At 41.2% G+C, this 22,303-nt stretch overlaps 1 protein-coding gene across 7 annotated transcripts in view; it reads left to right on the top strand.

Moving 5' to 3' along the window:
• Positions 1–22,303, top strand: part of MAP7 (microtubule associated protein 7) — a 190,596-nt gene that overhangs the window by 18,761 nt on the left and 149,532 nt on the right. For 4 of the 7 annotated variants that reach the window (XM_030556399.1, XM_030556398.1, XM_030556395.1 and 1 more), the window contains exon 1: positions 44–696. The exons of 1 other annotated variant lie outside the window; for it this stretch is intronic. In XM_030556399.1, coding sequence (XP_030412259.1) covers positions 564–696 — 133 coding nt within the window. In that variant the 5' untranslated portion in view covers positions 44–563. Of the gene's footprint in view, positions 1–42; positions 697–22,303 lie in introns of those variants that run through there. 2 more of the 7 variants (XM_030556396.1, XM_030556393.1) reach the window with 1 other exon arrangement.

The following is a 22,303-nucleotide window of genomic DNA, read 5'->3' as shown; positions in this document are numbered from 1 at the left end:
ACCGCCCTGCGCAGAGCGAAGGAGCAGCCCAGTCGACTAGGTGGTTACAGCTCTTTACACTGTAACCCTTTGCGCTAAGCATGCAGGAGCAAGCATTCCGGCAGGCTGCTTTCTGCAGCTGAGGAGACAACATTCATAGACTTCCTTTGATTAGGACATGTCACTGTTGTCAGGGCAACTGTTAACGGTGGCGTATCGTATTTTTTCCTCCTGTGTTGCGTGCTGAATATTTTAGTGTGCTGTAACTGCAAGAAGCTTGGGGAAGAGGTACTGCTGCAGAAAGGAGAAGCTGCGGGCTGGGATCTGATTGAACAGGTTAAAGCAGCGAAGAGAGGCATCCAAACCAATGTGCCTTTAATTAGGGCTTTTCTCAAAGGTGGATGAAATTGCAGGCCCTCTGCTGCCAAGTGGATGTTGGTATTTGTCAGCTGTTTGCATACTGCTTACCGATAGAGGATCTATTACAAGTGCTCAAATGAAAGGGCAGGTCTGCAGCTAGCTGCTACACAGGCACTGCAGTTTCTTAAATATATATATTGTAATAAGCAAGTGATAGCATAAACATGCCTGGGGCAGCTACTGCTATCAGACAAGAGAGACTGAAGAAGACAAATGCAAGGACAAGTCCCCCTGGTTTATTCACCATTAACGAAGAAGATGAGCAGCAAAAGAATGGAAATTCCAAAAGACTGAAAGGTATGCGTTAGTGTACTGCTAGATACAGTACATTTTGATAGCTATGCTGCATGCCGTCAGGAGTGGTTGTGACCCATCAGTGCAGTTTGTCAATGGATGTTTTCATACTATATTCATTTATGTGTAGCCCAATATTAATGATAGATATATATTTTTAATGAGCTGGATTACTGGCCTACCAATTTAATTACTGCTTCTGTTTTGAAATCTTATTTACCAGAAAAATCTGACTTTAAAAAGTTATTACTAATCTATAAAAGCAGCAAAGAATCCTGTGGCACCTTATAGACTAACAGACGTTTTGGAGCATGAGCTTTCGTGGGTGAATACCCACTTCCTCAGATGCCTCCAAAACGTCTGTTAGTCTATAAGGTGCCACAGGATTCTTTGCTGCTTTTACAGATCCAGACTAACCACGGCTACCCTCTGATACATTACTAATCTAATTATCAGATAGAGATTAGGGTCTTATATTAAAAGGGTATAAATGAATTGCAATTACCTTTCTGTACAGACCCGTAGACTCTTTTTTTTTGGTTCATATTCTGATGAGATGAAGTCTCTTTTAAAAAACAGGGTTGTTGTTGGCTTGCAGAATAATGGTAAGGCTATGCATCTAATGTGGAAGGCAGCCTTGCCAAAGACATATGAAATTTGCTGTACTCCTAGTTTTTGTACATGGTATAGAACCCTTATGACAGAGGTGCAGAAAAAAGTATATTCAAATACTGTAACTTCTGAGAAGTCTACAACTAAAACCAGGGCCTCTCCCATCAACTACTATACTTGGCGAGAGAAAGTCTTGGTTCTTTTTTTCTCTTTTCTTTTTTTTTAATAGTGGTTGACTACAACAGAAATCTATCAAGCATTTGCATCCACTATATCCTGCATCATGTAACATCTTCTGCCAGGATTCCTAAGGTTTAGAATTCTGTTGGTGTGGCAGCAATCGCTGCAGCTTTCAGTATGGACTGGAAATTTTAAGCTTTGCCCTGTCACAATTCCTAATTCTCTGCCTGCTCAAGGGAGTTTCTCAGTACCTGAAGAATTCCTTTTCCTTATTGCAGGAAGCAAATAAAACAATTAGGTACCAGGGTTTGTTTTGTTTTGGTGTTTCTTTTTTTCTTGCCAAACAAATATCACTTGATAAATATCAATCACTGTATCTTGAGGGTATCAGATTTTTCCATTCAGCCACACAATTGAAAAGGAGAGCCTAACCGGCAACTATTGAAATGTCAGAGTAGGGTTAGGTTCTTTGGGGCTGGACAGTTATTTTCTTGTTCTTGAATGAATAGCTAGTTGGCTTCTAAAAAGTCCATGTTTTTAACTGTGTCTTATAGTTTATAATTTTTCTTGAAGATAGTAAAGAATTCACACAGATCTGAGCTTCACAACAATATAGTATATTGCTAGTCAATGCTAGCATAACAACTGTCAGGGCTTTATATGTATGTAGTTACTTGCTCTACTGTGTGTGTGTTTGAACAAGCCCATATATATTCCAGATAGGAACAGGTTTTTTCCTTCAGTATTCTAAGAAGCCAGTTTCATTTCTTATACCCATTTGGAGAGTTTCAGAAGCAATAGTACACAAGGCTTTGTAGTAACAGCTTCTGTGTTTGATTTGTTTGAATAGCACTTTCTAGTTTTTCAAGATACAGGTTCTCGTCTTCTGCATGTTTGTGTAGAGGGATGTTTGGTAAGTGTGCCCTTATCCCAAAGCATTTCTATAAGATCTCATTCCATACCTTTTTTGGTCAGCATTCATTGCCATTTTTCTCTCATTTTCCTCTTCTCTTGCTTTCTCATTCTCCTCCTCCCTCCCGCCCCTCCTCCCTGTCCTTCATTATTTCTCTCGGAAACAGTGGGGTGAAAAAGGGCCCCATTGATACAAGCAGCCGCTGATATAAGCCAGCAGAGGAGGGCAGAAGGATGTTGCAACTGGCATGTTCCCACTCCCCCACCTTGCTGAAGTAAAAAGCCTATCAGAGTCTATATCTGTTATATTCCAGTTCTGAGTACAGTAAAATGTAAATAAACTGTGTGTGTGTGTGGGGGGGGGGAATAAACAAACAAGTGCATGTGGTCCTGCTCCAGTAGTATAAGATTTTATTTTGGCAGCTTACCTCTGAATTTGTTCAGATGCAATGGGCACACGGTGCATGAGATATGAGAGATTGTTAAAAATATTTTGGAAGAGTAGCTCTTTCTAACTGTTTCTCTGAAGACATAAAATAGCCTTTACTGTTTCTAAAGTAGTGTACAACTCTGTGCGTGTGGGAAGGAGTTGGTGGCTGAATCCTTGGTTATATGGAATACAGGCATCCAAGACTGTGTTCTCCTTCACTTACCTGGTACCAAGCAAGGCCATATCAAAAGTCACTAAAGCAGAAACAAAAGGCACTTGATCAGTCCAGGTGTGACTTCCTTTGGTGTTCAGTTACCCATTAATCCTGTCACCATTCTTTTAATGCAGCTTAATCCCAGTTCTCTCCCTGTTTCATCAGCTATGTGCCCAGCCTGCTTGTGCAGCTGCTGAGATGCTTTTCAAGTGCGTAGTAGGTCAATGTCATCTTCTTAATAGGAGATGGGCAAAATAATCTAATAGTATTTTTCCATTTCTAATTTATCTAATCAGTGATGCAGATCTCTTGTATAGCACTTCCCAACCCAGAAGTCACTCATGGATAGGGTGACCGGGTGTCCGATTTTTGACTGGAACACCTGGTCGAAAAGGGACCCTTGCGGCTCCGGTCAGCACCGCCAACTGGGCCGTTAAAAGTCCGGTCAGTGGTGCTTCCCGGCTAAGGCAGGCTGTTTTGACACCGCGCTGCACCCCAGAAGGTCTGGCTCCTAAGTGAGGGGGCCACGGGGCTCCACACGCTGCCCCTGGCCCGAGCACTAACTCTTCTAGGGGGGTAGTGCCTGTGGTTAAGAGCAGTGCACAGAGCCGCCTGGGAGCCGGACCTGCTGCTGGCCACTTTCGGGGCTCAGCACGGTCTACAGTGCCAGGACAGGCAGGAAGGCTGCCTTATCACCCACGCTGCACCACTGGCCAGGAGCTGACGGACATAAGCCCGCACCCCTTTTGTGCAATTAGAAAGTTGGCAATCCTACTCTGGCCCTGAGTTTTTTAGGAAGCAATGCATTTAAAAAAAACAGCAGGGTAAATAAGAGTTTTGCAATATCATTATATATTTTTAAAATACTTTTATGTACCATTCAGGACTTCTCAGTAATATTTAGATTTGTTTAGAATATGATGTCATATGGTAATTCTTTCAACCATGTTGGAAAGAATAAATGTTCAATGGAGAATATGAAACAGCTTTTCTTTGAGAGGGTTTCAATGGGTTGACTTCAAAGGTAGCTTTCACTGGTGTCCTTGAGTGTCCTTACTTCTTGTAATTTGAGAAGAGGTCTGATAGACCTTGAGTTTGCTCTCTTAATGCAAAGTCACATTGGAACTGTTCAGCATGCAGTTTTTAAAATCTAAGGTGTGTTGGAAACACGCATGTTTCTGCTCTTATATTTCATTTAATCTGAATCCATTTTTTTAATTTTACCCTTTAATGCCCTCCTCCTCTAGAGATAAATGTAGGAATCTCTCTTTTAGAAGAAAGAGAAGGTGGCAGTGATTGACTGCTGGTTTACTGGTGTTAGCTACTACTTTTCTCTGCCCTTCTCACACTGTCAGCTAGATAATTGCTGGTTAGAAGGATGAGAAAAGTGGGCTCTGTCCTCTGGTCCCTCACTGAGAATTTCCTGTGACTCGCATGTGGTGTGTTCTGTGTTTCTGAAGACTGCAGTGACCTTGGCTGGATTATCTTCTGCAGTTTCTTGCCAGTCAAGATTTTCCCCCCCCCCCTTTCTTTAGTCTATTTGTTGTTGATGTTCTTAATGACTAGTTAATGATCCAACTACTATAATATGCTCTTTGGAAGCCCTGAATGTTTTCACTAGAGAGTCTCATGTCAGGAAGTAGGACTATCACCCCAGAACCATTCAGACACAGCTTTTCCTTCTTTCTTTTTTTCTTTTGTTTTGGTGGACTTTGGCTGTTTTCTTTGTCTAAAGTTTTCTGTATTTGTGCCCAGGCCATTAGTTAAACAACGCTAGTTCTAGTAAGATATTAAAACAAAACCTAAGGGAACTCAAATGAACGTCTAACCGGGGGAAGTACTTTTTATTTTAAACTCTGGATTTTCAGTTTGACCTAAAATGTATACAAAAGCAATATAAAAATTAAAGGTAAAATTGTCTTGTTTTTAAAGAGATGTTTGTACTTAAACAATATATCTGAACAAAGAGTTCTGAACGCTCTTTTTGTTGTAGTGGCCCTGGTATCCAGGTTCTGTGAAGCTAATCACAATTTTGTATTAGCTAGGAGTTTCCCAGGTGATAAATCTTAGGCACTGTTTGCTTTAAAATTGACGTCTGAACTTGAATTGGTGTCAGCTTCCTACTGGGATCAACACATATCTAAAGTGAATCTTAAACTGGAACCATTGTTTCTTCTTTCTGCTAAGTATGGAACCATTGTGGTTTCATTCTGCTAAGCAGCCTTAGAAAATGGTGATCATTAAGCAAGGTGACTGCTGTATGCCCCTTGAAGCATCCTTTTTTTAACTTAAATTCCTAAATTGCCCAGCCATTCCTTTGGATAGAATGCAAGCCCTGAAAGGGTTTTATGTTACAACAACAACTGTGTTAAATACTATATCAAATAAAATTTTGCTGGAAGATCTGATTGTCATCATGTCTGGATTCACTTTAGAATGAAGTGACCAGAATTGTGCAAGTTTTTTATTATTTGTTTTACTTCTGAAACATTTAAGTGAGCTCAGCTGCAGGTTATGATGTCCTGAAAATGCATCCTTTCAACTAGAGTTCAGAGAAGGGTGCTTAATCCAGGAATCCATACCTCTAGTAAATGTGTGTCGTGTGGCATTTGTAGAAGGGCTTGGCTACACTGGAGAGTTGCAGCGCTGGTGGTGGGTTTACAGCGCTGCAACTTAGTAACTGTCCACACCTGCAAGGCACATCCAGCGCTGCAACTCCCTGGCTTCTGTGCTGGTTGTACACCTGGTCTGCTTGGGGTGTAACGATCGCAGCGCTGGTGATGCAGCACTGCTCATCAAGTGTGGCCAGCAAAAGCGCTGTTGTTGGCCTCCAGGGTATTAGGAGGTATCCCAGAATGCCTGCTCACAACAAACCGGAAGAATGGCTGAACTCCGAGCTCCCCCGAGCTGCTTATCTAAAAAACAAACACAGCTCCTGTTTGCTGGAGCGAGCGGAGGCAGGCAGGGGAATTGCTTTGGAAGGTTCACAGCTGTTCGCTTGAAGAGAGAAGTCACACGGCAGAGGGGGTGGGGGGAGTCCGTGTTGAGCAGCTGCTTATGTGGTCTGAAGGCTATTTAGGAGTGCATAATTTGCATTTAGTGAATAAGAGAGGGGTGGGGGAAGGGCTCGAAACTTTTAAATTGATTGCAGGTTGATGATATGTATGTTCCAGTCCTTAGAACTTGCAAGGCAGGGAGCTGACAGATCCAAAAATCCACTCTCTCTCTCTCTCTCTCCCCCACGTTCCCCCACACCCCCCCTTTTGAAAAGCATGTTGCAGCCACTTGAATGCTGGGATAGCTGCCCACAATGCACCACTCCCAACAGCGCTGCAAATGTGGCCACACTGCAGCGCTTTCCCTACACAGCTGTACAAAGACAGCTGTAACTCCCAGCTGTAAGTGTAGCCATACCTTCAGGCACACAATGTATACCTACTTACAGTGATGTATAGAGTACTGACAGTGCTTGCCCAGTTCCCACAGGTATAAATAGCAGTTTAGATGGGGAGGCTCTGCTTAGCAGAGTTGAGTAGACACACACCTGAACCCTATATACCCTACACAGCTCTCTCTGCCCCAAGTTAAGCCTCCCATGTCTACGCTGCTATTTTAAGCAGTGTAGCATCCCATTGGCAAAGCCTTCCACTGCAGCGTATAAGCTATACATACCCTACACAGCACCACAAGTGTAGACAAGGTCTGAGATTGTAAGCTCTTTGGGGCGTGAACTGTCCTTTTGTTCTGTGCTTGTACAGCATCTCACATGATGCGGGTCCTGCTTCATGACTGGGGCTCCTAGGCACTACCCCAATACAAATAATAATACACCTTTTTTTTAAGTTTAGTGAATTGCCTGTTTCACTTGCTTATTAATGGTCAAGGAAAAGGAAAGCTACTGATGATATACTGGAGGCTCACTGGACAAATAAACTCCTTTCAAAAGAGGTTACAGATTTGAAGGGCTTGTAGAAGTCTGTCTAATTAGGCTGTTTTGTACTGATTATCAGTCAGCTTTCCAGCAGTGCTGCTTAGGCTCCAGCTGTATCTGTAAAGAAACTAGATAAAATGGGCACATAAGTATTCATTTATAGTCTTGTTATTCCCCTAAACCACCACAGGGCCGTTCAGAGGATTCAGGGGGCCTGGGGCAGGGCCGAGTCTTCGGTGGCAATTCAGTGGCAGGTCCCTCTCAGAGGGAAGGACCCACCGCTGAATTGCCGTCGAAGAATGAAGCAGCAGCGGTAGAGCAGCCTAAGTGCTGCTGATCGCGGCTTCCCCTCTTCCTCCCCCCGCCGCTTGTACTCACCAGGCGGTGCTCCGAGACTTTGGTAGCACTGAAGGACCTGCCACTGAAGACCCGGAGTGGCTCGCGGGGCCCCTGCGGGGCCTGGGGAAAATTGCCCCACTTGCCCCCCACTCTGGGCGGCCCTGAACCACCAAGCTTGTGCATATCTTGTAGGGTTGCCAACTTTCTAACTGCAGAAAATTGAACACTCTGTCCTGCCCCCTGCCCTGCCTCTTCTCCGAGGCTCTGACACTGCTCACTCCATGCTCCCTCCCTCCTTGCTTGCTCTCCCCAACACTTGCACATTTTCACCAGGCTGGGGCAGGGAGTTGGGATGGGTGTGTGTGTGTGGGCTACAGGGTGAGGCTGGAGATGAGGGGTTTGGGGTTCAGGAGGGGGCTCCGGACTGGGGTAGGGGGTTGGGTGTGGGAGGGGTAAAGGCTGTGGGATGGGAGTGTGGCTGAAGGGTTCGGAGTGCAGGAGGGGGCTCAGGGTGGGTAGAGGTGCAGGGTGCAGGCTCCGGGCAGTGCTTACCTCAGCCAGCTCCCAGAATTGGCTGGCATGTCCCTTCAGCTCCTAGGCAGAAGGGCTGGGGCCTCTATGCACTGCTCCTGCCCGCAGGTGCAGCTCCCATTAGCCACAGTTCCCGACCAGTGGAAGCTGCAGAGCCGGTGCTCAGGATGGTGCCTGTGCTGCAGGCGGGGGCAGCGCACAGAGCACCTGTGGCTGTCTTTGTGCCTAGGAACCCGAGGGACATGCCGGCTGCTTCTGGGAGCCACATGGAGCCGGCCTCTGTAGCCAGATGGACTTTTAATGGGTCAGTCAGCTGTGCTGACCTGAGCCACCAGGGTCCATTTTTGCCTGGGCCTTCTGGCTGAAAACCGGACACCTGTATAACAACCCTACATGTATAACAAGTATGTCTGGAAAGCCACGCACACACCCTTGTTTACCTGGTCATATTCCCTCTTTCTCCACTCTACACTGTCTACATATCTGACCATTCTTTTCATTACTTCAATTTAATAAAATATTTGAACAAAAAAGCAGTGTCAGAACTAATAACACCTTTTAAGTGCTGTAGCTGGTATGATGTTGCCTTTTGAAACTGGTAATGTTGGAACCACCTACAAAGTTACATCCATGCGTCTGGCACATGTATCCATGCCAGAAATATATGTCAATGTGCTTGTTCCTTAAACAGGAATAAGTAATCATCCAGACATCTACCCTATAGTTTTGAAATGCTTATGGTAAATGAATGAAAATACATCTCCATTAAACTAACAATGAAATCCTCCTTCATCTGCTTGATAATTTAAAACTATTAAGGGAGGGTACCTTTTAATATGCTGAGTGAGTAGAGCTGCTCATTCCAAGGCCAGCTAAATGTGCTTTAGGTCTCTGAACAATAACACTGAGTCTCTCGATTGTGTTGAAAACAAAACAACAAAAGGGTCATTTTTTTCCTTTGGTGCATGACAGCGATGTCTCTGATGATCACAGAAAGATTTTTGCATCTGATGCCTAGCTGGTAATGTTGTGGTTTCAACTGCAGGCTTTATTTTATTCATCCACAGAGGTCAGATAGATTTCCTTTAATAATACAACTGCTTATACTTTTAGTCTCATTTTTCTGGAGGTGTTAGGGAAAGGGAGGAATCTCTTGTTACTTTTTAAATTTTGACAGTGGTCTAACATTTACTTTCATTGGGTATTTGTTCCTGTGTGTGTTTGGGGGGTGGAGAGGGCAGTTTGAAAGAGAAGGGAGTGTAATGCCCTTGAAAGGTGCCAAACTGATTGTCCTGGAAAGTGAAATCTAAGATCCACAGAAGAGATATAGTATGGGGTCTGGAAATGTGAGCTCATCCCTCACTGCTGAGTCAATGTGCTTCACCTGAACATGTGGTAACAGTTCGGACTTCATGCTGACCAAGACCTTGAATGTTACTGCATCTTCTAACAGTGGTGCTGTGTGCAATGGTGATTTTTGGAATATGGTCTAAGGCCACTGGTCTGAGACTTGGAACTCATTCCAGATAGGCCATCAAACTACTGTCACATGTTAAGACACTTGGCTGGTTTGCCAAAGGTTATAACATATTGCATGGCACTCGCACATTTGGTAGCCCTTCCATAGATTCATATATCCTAAGGCCAGAAGGGACCATTGTGATAATCATCTCTGACTTTCTGTATAACACAGGCTATAGAACTTCCCGAAAATAATTCCTATTTGAATTAGAATGTATCTTTTAGAAAAACATCCAATCTTCATTTTAAAATTGCCAGTGATGGTTATGGTGGCTTCTTTGTGCTTTATTTCCAATTTTTCTAGCTTCAACTTCCAGGCATTGGATCGTGTTATACCTTTCTCTGCTAGACTGGGGAATCCATTATTAAATATTGTTCCCCATGTAGATACTTACAGACTGTAATTAAGTCACGCCTTAACCTTCTCTTTCTTAAACTAAATAGATTAAGCTTCTTGAGTCTATCACTATAAGGCATGTTTTTGAATCCTTTAATTGTTCTTTTGGCTCCTTTCTGAAACCAATTTATAAGCATCCTTCTGGAACTGTGGGCATTGGAACTGGATGCAGTATTCCACTAGCAGTTGCACTATTGCCAAATACAGATTACAAATGATTTGTCTACTCCTACTTAAGATTCCCAGGTTTATGCATCCAAGGATTGCATTAGCCCTTTTGATTACAACGTCTCACTGAGAGGTCATGTTCAACTTGCACCCATGCAAAATGGGAAATGACTGCCTCGGAAGGAGTATGCAAAAAGAGATCTGGGGGTCATAGTGGATCACAAGCTAAATGAGTTAACAGTGTAACGCTGTTGCAAAAAAAGCAAACATCATTCTGGGATGTACTAGCAGGAGTGTTGTAAGCAAGACACGAGAAGTAATTCTTCCGCTCTATTCCGCGCTGATTAGACCTCAACTAGAGTATTATGTCCAGTTCTGGGCACTGCATTTCAGGAAATATGTGGACAAATTGGAGAAAGTACAGAGAAGAGCAACCAAAATGATTAAAGGTCTAGAAAACATGACCTAGAAGGGAAGATTGAAAAAAATGAGTTTGTTTAGTTTGGAGAAGAGAAGACTGAGGGCGGACATGGTAACCGTTTTCAAGTACATAAAAGGTGGTTATAAGGAGGAGGGATAAAATTTGTTCTTCTTAACCTCTGAGGATAGGACAAGAAGCAATGGAATTAAATTGCAGCCAGGGCAGTTTAATTTTGACATTAGGAAGTTATTCGTAACTATCAGATTGGTTAAGCACTGGAATAAATTGCCTGGGAAAGTTGTGGAATCTCCATCATTGGGATTTTTTTAAGAGCAGGTTGGACAAACACCTGTCAGGGATGGTCTAGATAATACTTAGTCCTGCCATGAGTGCAGGGGACTGGACTAGATGACCTCTCGGGATCCCTTCCAGTTCTATGATTCTATGATTATCCTCTATGACCCCAAAGTCGTTTTCAGAGTCATTGCTTCCCAGACTAGAAACCCCATCATGTAAGTATGGACTAAATTCTTTGTTTCTAGGAGTATAAATTTACTTACTTAAGACATACTGTTTGCTTGTGCTCAGCTTACCAAATGATCCAGATTGCTCTGTTATCAATGACCTATCCTCATTATTTACCACACCTCCATTCTTTGTGTCATCTGCAAACATAAAATCATCAATGACAAAGTTTTCTTCCAGGCCATTGATAAAAATGTGTAATAGAATAGGGCTAAGAACCAGTCCCTGCGAGATTAGTAATACATGCACTCAATGATGATTCCCGATTTACAATTAGATTTTAATACCTGTCAGTCAGTTTTTAATCTGTTTATTCAGACAAAGGGGAAATGAGGGGAAGAGACAAACTCAGATGATTACCCACAGAATACCCTTTGGCCTACGGGAAAGGTGCATTGAGCTGGGATCCAGGAGACCAAGGTTTCTGGGCTCTTATCTTCCGCTGTGTGTTGTTTATATCTGTGCAATCCAACATCTTTGTTACTGACCAAGGACTTGTATCGCACCCAAGGAAGCCAAAAATTTCCATTTTTTATTAGTAAATATTTAAAACAAACAAAAATCCAATTATTATTGAAGAGATATGGGGCCTAAAACTTTCAGGCATAAACAACCTCCAGCTATTTGGGGGTAGGGGGAAGCTTGCTCTTGGAAAAAGCTATTTCAGAACTGCCTATGCTGCAGAGTTTCTTCCTCTGAAGCAGCTGGTACTGTCCACTATATGAGAGAGGGTACTAGCAACCTTTGGTCTGATCCAATATGGCAATTAAGTTACCTTATTTGTAAAATAAAAATGAAGAGGTTGCACAAGATCACTTCAGGTATAGCTGGGCATATAACAGTTCTTTAGTACAATGGACCAAGTCAATCCATTCAGCCACACTGACTGGCTTTCAGAGTGAATGTACTAAATCTATGTACTTGGCTATCAGTGATTCATCCACTATATCACACTGCTCACAAGTAGGAAGAGAATCCAAGGGCACCTGGTAACCAGCATGGTGCTATCTAATGAATAATTGTGTAACCCACTGTCAAAGTGTGTCTTGTGTCCTCTATCTAGACACTGCTTCATATTGATTCTAATAGCCTGCTACTGTTACATGTTAGGCCTGGTCTGCACTTAAAACTTATTATACTGGCGTCGCTATATTGGTCACAGGTGTGAAAAAAAGTACACCATCCAGAAATACAGCTATGTCGACAAAACCCCCCACTGTAGATGTAATTATTCTAGGAGAAATTATTTTGTCGGCATGTCTAACATGTTTGGGGAGATTGTGCTCCTGCACTGACAGAAAAACTCCTTCTGTTGGCATATGCTGAATCTACACTAGGGAGATTATGTTGGCATTGACTCTCTAATATAGACAAAGCCTTAGTTTTTAGCTTAAGTGGAAGAGTTCTGTGCTGTTGATCTGAAGGCCCTGGGTTCAAACTCTTCTGATCACCCACATGTGGAAAAATAGTATGTGATCATATAATTAGTGTGTGTCATAAAATAAGGGGGCAGAACTGAAGTTGGACAAGTAACTTTCTTTTGGCATTTTCTAACATTTGAGTGTTTTACTTTACAACACTGATGTTCTTTTAAATTAGTTTTTTAAATAATTTAATATATATGTATCTGTAAGACCCCCTCTTGAGTTAGCATGAGGATTGTAATAACTGTAATTACTGAAATGATTTTATATTGCAAAGAATTACATATAGAAGTGACTTTGGATGTTTTAATATTAGTTTTATTGTTGTATTTTTATCATTTTGTATCTTGGTTAATGGGAGCTATCCCTTTAAGAACAGAGTAGGACAAGTGTGCTTGTAGAAGATGTAGAACAGAAGATGGAAGATCTTGCCTAAGAGTGGATGACCCTGTCTATGTAAATTTCAAAAAGGTGTGAACTTGATTTAATAAACTTCCAAGAAAGCAAGTGTTTTTCTTGGAAGGTGTGATATCAGCACTTATTGCAGGACTGAATGCCTCAGAACAGAGGTAGGCAACCTACGGCATGCGTGCCAAAGGCGGCATGTGAGCTGATTTTTAGTGGCACTCAACACTGCTGAGGTCCTGGCCTCCAGTTTGGGGAGGCTCTGCATTTTAATTTAATTTTAAATTAAGCTTCTTAAACATTTTAAAAACCTTTTTTACTTTACATACAACAATAGTACAGTTATATATTATAGACTTATAGAAAGAGACCTTCTAAAAATGTTAAAATGTATTACTGGCACGTGAAACCTTAAATTTGAGTGAATAAATGAAGACTTGGCACACCACCTCTGAACGTTTGCCGACCCCGCCTCAGAATGTTGCTGGTGATCTAGAGAGTCTGCTCTGTGAATCACTTTTTTGTAATCTTTTGTTGTTTTAAATTATTTTCTTTAGAAATTCTAAATTAGGAAATTAATACTATAGAAAAAGCATTTATGCTGTAGAAATGGCTCCCAAGTGATTTTAAGATTTTACTGCACTATTTTCTTATGTCTTTTGTTTGAGATTTGTCTTTCAAAGTATAAATCAGAGGAGTGGTGGGTATTGTAATCTAGATCCCAAACTTTCACAGAAGTGGATGTTTTTGCTAAAATGATCAGCAGTGAAACAGCTAACAATATTGACACTTAAATTCACTGCAGTTGGTTCCAGAGTCAACACGCCATTGAGATAAATAGTAGTAGTTTGAATCCCTTACAGCTTGTCTGCACTACAATACAACCCTGTCAGAGAGCCAAGTTATAGCACAGTTTTGCTTTGTAGCATAGACAGGACCTTAACTGTGTTCCATAGCTAGGCAAAGTTTTACCAAATGGGAGTGTATTGTAACTGGGTCTCCTGACATGGTTATATTTGTAGTGCTGTCAGGGCCTCCGAACTATTGTTCCTGTTTGCAGACTCACTCAGGAAGCACTACATTGCTTTACATTCAGGCTATCTTCACAACTGGAAGACTGAAAACTTTAAAAAAAAAAAAAAAAAAAAAAAAAAAATTCTCTAGAACTTGATGGGATTATCTGAGGAGTGCCAGTCTGCACTCAGTTTTACCTCTGACTGAGAGAAAATAATTATGGGGCCCTATTCTTCATGTAAGCCAGGAGGATCTATGCAATAAAGCACCTATACGTACACTGCTTACTCAACTATCCACAAAGTCGCTTTTGTACCTTTTTATTTTTAAATATGGTCTCCACCTCACATTTTAGTATAACTTGTTTTTCTGGTATTTATGAATTAAGAGTTCTAAGTAAAAGGAACTCAGGAATGGTTATTCATGACATTCTCACACATCTCTAAGGGAGAATACCTGCTTTCCCCAACAGAAGACCCCAGTAGCAGTTTGCCAGGAGAATGAGTGGCATACCTGTTTCTCATAAAATGGAGCAGATTGCAGCTACCTATTCAGTATGAAAGTATATCCCCCAATCTGCTAAAGTTGCAAGCATGCAATAATCTAGCATCCAAGTAGCCTTCCACTTGAATGGAGTTGGAGAACCACATGCTGGGAACTGCAGCGTTTGAGAGCCAAATCTGTATATGAAAGATGAGACACCATGGGCTGTGTTTTCACTGCTCTTTTCCTAATTAAAGATTTCTAAAACTTGAGTGTCCACATTTCATCACTCAGAGTGTGGTTGCACCACAGCAGGGGGTACAGGATGTGATTACAGCATGTGTAGACAGCTGTGGCAATGTAGACTTTAGCACAGGCTGTATAAACCCACCTGGGACCGGGAGTATGTACTTAGGCAGCTAGCTCTCCCATGCTGAAGGCTGTGTTCCTGTGCGCTTCCCACTGTTGGTACCTGAGCTACCTAAATGAAATCTATCTCAGGTATATCTACACTTGTTACAGTCACACCCCTGATTGCAGTATAAATATACCCTCAGAGGACAGATAATTAATCATTCAAAGAACAGGCAGTTTTAGCAGTTCTTCAGTGGAGTTTCTAATTAAACTGCAGTTCATAAGTTCTTGCTCTCTTTACCATGTGATCTCATCAATTTAAAGGTTTGGTTATGACAGCAATTGAATATCTGAATGCGTTAATACAGATTTATGAAGCAATCCAGTGCACAGTAGGTGTAAATTAAACAATCTCTTAATTAAAATCCATGCAATATTTTATAAAGTAGTATGCAGGAAGTTTGTATTTTCTTTATGCGGTATTTGTTTTGAAGAAGAGGCACACAAATGATTATAGCTTTACAGCTTCTTGTAAACAGCCAACTCATGATTTGGTTCGACTAAGCCAGAGTTCATGTGACTGTGCCCCATATATACAGAGTTCATTACAGGTTGGCCAGATCATCAAACTCTCTGATTCAGAAGACAGAAATTAGTGCAGCTAGTTATGGAGTCCAGGCCACATCAGCAGAATGCTACACATCAGCAGAGTGCTGGCGCAGACCTGTAACTGCCTCGATTTATGCACATCTTTGGTATAATTATTCAGGTATTTCAAGCTGTAATAATGCCATCTGCTGCTGCAATAGAATGACGATTTGATAAGATTCTCTCTCTAAAATAAAAATCTAGCCAGGAAACCCCTTAAAAAAAACTTGAAGGTAAATCTTTGGTTCCTCCCTTTTATTCTGCACCAACAAATTTCTTCCAGTAATATCAGTGCTGTTAAAGCCTCCTTATACATTGAACAGCATGAACCTCCATTTTACAGCTGTGATAAATGAGTTGAGAACTGTTGGGTCAGTTATTGTCTTCATGGAAGTAGTAAACAGAAATACTGAATTTGTTTCAAATTTTAACGCTACCCTTTCTCTCTCTCTCTCTTTTGTTCTGCCTCACAGTTGGGGGAAACTGACATCTGCAAAATAGCTACTAATTCAGTTTTTGTAAGTAAAAGTTAATTAAAAGAAACCCTGCCACATCTCAAGTACTAATGAACACACAGCTAGGCTGCAGGGAAAGCAGCAGTTTTCCCTTGGAAGACATAATGGATTTGAGTTCAACCATTGGGACTTCACAGGAAACGGTTACTTCCCCTCTGCATCTGCCCCTGCTTTATCTTCTATTAAGATTATTAAGGAAAATCGACAACCACAGGGGTGAGAACTGAATTTAAAGTTGGTTAAATAATAATTATAATGAATGGCGGTAAAGTGGAAAACAGTTAATTGGCAGGGCATTTTTGGGCATGTATATTTGAGGCCAGTGCTATTAAACAGACTTACGTGCCTCTTGAAGGAGGAAGTGGACAACCAATTTGATGAAGTCTGTTGATCTCTCTAAACTATTTGTAAGTGAAAAGTACAAAGCATAGAAGATTATGAGAAACCCCTAGCAGGACTTAAACGTTTTCAGAGACTGGGAGGTACAGTGCAGATTAAATTCATACTGAGATAAGGGAAGGTAATTGGCAAAAAAAAAAAAAAAATCTCTTCTAGGCTGCCTGGGCTCTGAGGTTTGCAGGTGTGGATAGTATGATGAAATAACAATTAGCATTAAACCTAATTAACATTAAAAAAAAATACCACCAGCAGAAAAATTTCCCATTGTCTGTTGAGGGGGGGAGCAGAGCAACAGAAGTTTGTGGAAATGTGTGTGTTTTTTGAGTGCTGATTAATGTTTCAGCCTGTTTGCTAGGAATGTGATCGCCAGTGCAGTACCAATAGTTCAAACTGTTGCATCTAATCAGCTGAGATCTAAATTTCCCCATCTTGTCCCCCTTTTGAACACTCACAACATTTTCAAGCTTGTTAAGCATGCTTGCAGGCTGCCTTTTGCATTGCCAAGTTTCAGAAGAGTGTTTTTCAATGTAATATAACCCTCCTGAAAAAGCAGGGTTTATTGTGGAACGGTTGGCAGACCTTTGTTCACGCTGATGTAATTCAGCGTAGAAAGCTACTGTCTTTTGCTTCTGAATTCTGCTTCAGGAAGCTTGCCAGAGAGTTTTTGGAAATGCAGGTTTATCCAGTTACCTGCTGTTGACGTGTGGAAAAGCAATGCGCATTATGCATAGCTCCATAAACATTTGCCTCTCTTTTACAAGTGTGTTACATCATTGTTTGTTTGCTGTTTGATTTATACAGTGATAAAAGTTCTGCCACTGAAATGAGGACAGTGTATGTTATGATATAATTATGATTCAAATTGTAACTAAACAGCATAATACCAAGATGGATTTAATTATAAATTACTAATTTTTACGACAGTTGTGCACAGACCACTTCTGCATATACTGGTAACATAACTCTCTGTACATTATTTGTGAATCTTCTCTAAATCTGAATTGTGTGTGTGTTTGTAGTATATGCATATCTGTTTTTATAACATACAGTTCTGTAAACACAGAACATCTGTTTACACATGAGAAGCCCGGCCCAGTTGGACACTCCGATATGCACCTTTAACTTCCTAGATTATTTGTGGAGAGATTGAAATAGACATCTCTTACCTTGCATACAAATTAGAACTGAACTTGACACTTGTGTTAAAGTGATGTTGGATGCTGAGGATGCTATTACAGCAAAACCGTAAAGAGACTACTGGAAAACAAAGCATGTGACTTTCTTGTGTCTGTCTTTTCCTCTGGAGGTGTAACTCCCACTAGTTTGTTGAGAAATGTTAAATATAAAATATATTCATACTACCTTTTTAGGTATACAGTACACTCCAGGAACATCCTGGGTAGTGCGATTTTCAACTTTTTGCTCATTCTCTTCTTTCTTTTAGCAAAATACATTGCGTATTTTCCTTGCTCTGTCTCTTCTTTTGCTGGCGGGAGTGGAAGGAAGAGTAACGTTTGAAGAAATGCTTCTCCATTCCTCTAGCTACTGTGTGTTTAGCTGCCAGCAGAATTGCATAATAAAAAAAGGACAGCAATATCCAGCTGCAGAGTGATATATTGTCAGTGAATCCGTGCTGCAAACCTACAGTCTAATACCACACCATCATGTCTTTGTAGTAGGAACTTATAGTTCCCCACACTATTGTGTCTTTTCTGAAATCATTCCTCAACATATTATTTACTTTCTGGAGCAGGGTTATCTTTCACCCTCTTATTCTACAGTTTAAGTAATAAACAAAAGGGCCAGCAACCATCTATATTACGAGAGTTGTCCTCTTCCTCTTCATTCCTATGAGATACAGTGAAACTGAGGACCAAGACTTCTAGGCAAATTCAAGTCTCACGTGGCCAGTGTAACTGAGGTTTTCAAAGTATCCAAGGTTTCTTGGACAAATATAGTCTGACTTTTTTTTTTTTCCCAGTCCCTTGTATGCTCACTGAAGGCGAGTATTTCACTATGTATCTATCCCTGTCCTTGCAGATTTTCTTAGTTCAGTGTACCTGTTTAATGATAGCTCTTCAGTGGCTCAGAAAAGGTATTAAGATCCTTGAACAAGCTTACCATTTTCCTTCTCTTTCCTGATAAGAAAGGTCAATATCTTCATGATGTTGTATTCAGTATCTTCATAAATTACACCGCTACCTCGATATAACGCCACCCGATATAACACAAATTTGGATATAATGCAGTAAAGCAGTGCTCCGGGGCGGCAGGACTGAGCACTCCGGTGGATCAAAGCAAGTTCAATACAACACGGTTTCACCTATATCACAGTAAGATTTTTTTTTTTTTGGCTCCCAAGGGCAGCATTGTATCAAGGTAGAGATGTATTTGGATAATGGCAGAAAATACACCTATGAAGTTTGCAGATGATACCAAGATGGGAGGTGTCACAGGATTGACAGGACGGGTTGCAGGACAGGATTAAATTCAAAATGATCTTGACAAACAGGAGAAATGGTCTGAAATAAATAGGATGCAATTCAGTGAGGACAAATGCAAAGTACTCCATTTAGGAAGGAACAATCAGTTGCACCACATACAAAATGGGAAATGACTTCCTAGGAAGGAGTACTGCAGAAAAAAATCTGCGAGTTACAGTGGATTACAAACTAAATTAGTCACCAGCGTAATACTGTTGCAAGAAAAGCAAACATCATTCTGGGGTGTATTAGCATGAATGTTGTAAGCAAGGCACAAGAAGCAATTATTCCGCTGTACTCAAAACTGATAAAGCCTCAGTCGGAATATTGTGTCCAGTTCTGGGCACCACATATCACGAAAGATGCAGACAAATTGGAGAAAGTCCAGAGGAGAGCAGCAAAAATGATTAAATGTTAAAAACCATGACACATAAGGGAAGACTTGAAAAACTGAGTTGGATTAGTCTGGAGAAGGAAAGACTGAGAAGGGGACATGATAGCAGTCTTCAAGTATGTAAAGGCTGTTATTAAAATGAGAGTGATTTGTTATTCCCCTAATCACTGAACAGGACAAGAATTAATGGGATTAAGTTGCAGCAAGGGCTGTGTTAGATAAAACTTCCTAACTATCAGGGTAGTTGAACACTGGAACAAATTGCCTAGGGAGGTTGTGGAATCTCGGTCATTGGAGTTTAAGAACACGCTAGACAAACACCTGTCAGGGACAATCTAGATTATACTTAGTTCTGCCTCAGTTTGGGGGACTGGACAAGAGGACCTATCAAGGTCCTTTCCAGTACTACATTTCTATACTTCTAGTTTCTGTTGACTTAAGGACAGGAAGTTCAATTTTGGCTTATGAATCCAGTCCCCAGCTATAGTTTCACTAATGTGCATGTTACCTCCACAAAAAACAATCCTATCATGGCCTTTCTGCACATAGTTCAGAGGAGATGGAGGCATCTGATTTCTTTATTCCTAACTGCCAGCAGTTTTCAATGGTGATTGACAATATATATTAGATATTTAAAATTATTATTGCTATTCCAGGGTCTCTGGCATTGGAAGAAAATATCATCTAAGATTTTGAAAAGAATATGCTAACCCTAAAATTTAATTCAAGGATAACTACATTTAATGCCAATAGAAAGTTCTCAGACAGTTTCTGTCTCAAAGTCAATGAAACTGTTATGAATAAAACAATTTAACTAGACTGTTGAATGTGCCCACTGATTTCAGTGGGTTTACACTGGAGATTAATTTGGCCTAGCTTGTCTGAGTAAGCAATTTAAATTAGCACCTACATGAAAAAGCCAGTAATCAAATGATTCTTGTTCCTTGGACGCACGACACTAAAGCCTTCTACAAACACAGCTGAATTTAGATCACTGCTTTTTCTTCATTATACCATTTTTCTGCATTCAGTGTATTACTCACATTTCACAGACTAAGTTTTCCAACAAACCTCCATTATCCCCATTGAACAGGAGACACTGGATGTGGTTTAATGAGGCCGCAACTTATTCTTAAATGTCTGGGAGTACCCAGCAGATAAAAGTGTATAACGGTAATTCCATAATCATTTTAATATATACCCAGGGACCTTCCGTCAGCCCTCTTTCCCATCTTGGTTCCCAGCCTACTGACTGCTGGGACCTCACCATCCCTCCCCTTGAATGAGGGTTAAGGAAGGACTATAAAGGAAGAAGGTGTCTCCCTGCCGTTCCAGTCATAGGAACACCTTCTCTTCTCCCCCCCCCCAATTTCCTCTCCTTTAGAGAATACCTCCTTTCTATCTTTTGCCAATGCATTTTACCTGACCACTGTCCTCTCCCTACAGCGTACCTGCAGCAGACGTTTACATAACGAGTTGTGACACTATAGCCTAACTCCCATTTCTTGTTCTCCCCAGCAAAGCCCCCCATCCCACCCAGAACCTGCTGTGGGGAAGGTGAAAACCCCCACACTTTGCCTTGGCCAATCTGGCAGTGAAGGAAAAAATCCTTCCCAGCCTCCTGAGAAAGGAGCGGTTAGTGTAGTGCCACAGTGGATTCTGACAAAAACCCAGTATTTCACCATTTCTGTGGGTGGGAGTGTGCTGCTCCACCTGGTCCAGGTAAGAGAGCTTTTCCTGCACCGGCATGGACCTATATAGTCCTGCCCTTTCTTTTGTTTATCTCTGGGACGATGACTCAACATCCCCACACTGACCTGCTCTGCCACTGCAGTCAAAAGTCACTCCCTGGCTCTCTAGCCGTAAAGGGGGCAGAGACCTTTTCTAACAAGCCAGATAACGGCCCCCACTGCTTAACGTGGGGTGAGGTCGTTATCCAGACAGACCAGAGTACAGTTAATTAAGATGGAGGCGATATGCTGTGGTGGCTAGGTATTGACTCTGACAGCATGACAGGTAGCTTGCTTAAGCCTTTCCTGACAAAGGTAGTAAAAGGAGGATTAATGCAGTATCAAGTGATGAGGCAAAAAGGGAGATGTCACAATGCAAAATCAGGAAAGGGCATATTAAAGAATCTTTCCAGTATGTAACTTGAACATACTCAGATCAGCGCAGCTTGATGTAAGTAACAATATCAAGTTTACCCTGACTCACTCTTTTTTTTTTTTTTTTTGAGACACAAAGAGAGAGGGCAAAGGCTAAGCAGGATATATCCCCCTTATTGGTCCTTTTGGGTCAGGTGTCAGCCAGGTTACCTGAGCTTCTTAACCCTTTACAGGTAAAAGGATTTGGTGTCTCTGGCCAGGACGGATTTTATAGTATTGTACGCAGGAGGGTTGTACTTTTCCCTTTATAGTTGTGACAGGGGCAGAATTAAAAAACCCATTGCTGTTGTTTTTTGAGAACTAATGCAGGGGAAAGTGAAATCCCAGAGGATTAGAAAAGGAGAAATATGAACTATTTTTCAAGAAAGATAAAGGAGAAAACCAAGAGTATTCCAGATCTTTATGTTCAGCTTTTGCTAATTAACAAGATACTGAACAACAGCTTGCAAGTGCCCAGAGAAAATAAAAAATTGTGCTAGACAGTCAATAACCTGGGTTTCTCGGAAATTCTCTGACAAGGATAACAAGTGTCATGAATAAATGTAGTACATAGTAGGGAGAATCCTAAAGTCCTAGCTCAGGAATTTACCATGAGAACTGTCTCTATATTAAAAAAAAATTAACATACTTTTTTACATTCTATGCGTTCCAAAATGTTCATGCTGTAAAAAGGACTTTGTCTTTGACCTAATCTATATGTAGTTCACCCCCAATCTGGGTCTATGCTGGTTATGTGATATGTATGTATCTCGTGAACATTGTAACAGATACCTGTATCCCTCATAACTCAAGCCAGACCCCAGATATATAATACCTTCCCTCTTACCTTGTGTATGTTTCATTTTAAACATTAACTTTTTAATAAAATTTTTGAAGTCTGTTAGTGGGTTTTAAAGCAGTGTCACATAGAATCTTTGAAATTGTTTGAATTTCTTTTAAAACATATCAGAATATTGTAGGCACACTGCTGTATGTCGTAAATGCCATTTTCGTCCTGTCCCCATTAGCCCAGAAAGTTGCAAATACTGATTGCAGTTCCCTGAGAATCTTTCCACAGTCTATTCCATTCAATCCAGACATTATAATACATAATACAACAGGAGTTGGCAACCTTTCAGATGTGGTATGCCAAGTCTTCATTTATT

This window comes from Gopherus evgoodei, chromosome 3 (genome assembly GCF_007399415.2).
Source record: "Gopherus evgoodei ecotype Sinaloan lineage chromosome 3, rGopEvg1_v1.p, whole genome shotgun sequence".
NCBI classification, from domain to species: Eukaryota; Metazoa; Chordata; order Testudines; family Testudinidae; genus Gopherus; species Gopherus evgoodei.
This window is presented reverse-complemented; position numbering and strand designations above follow the sequence as displayed.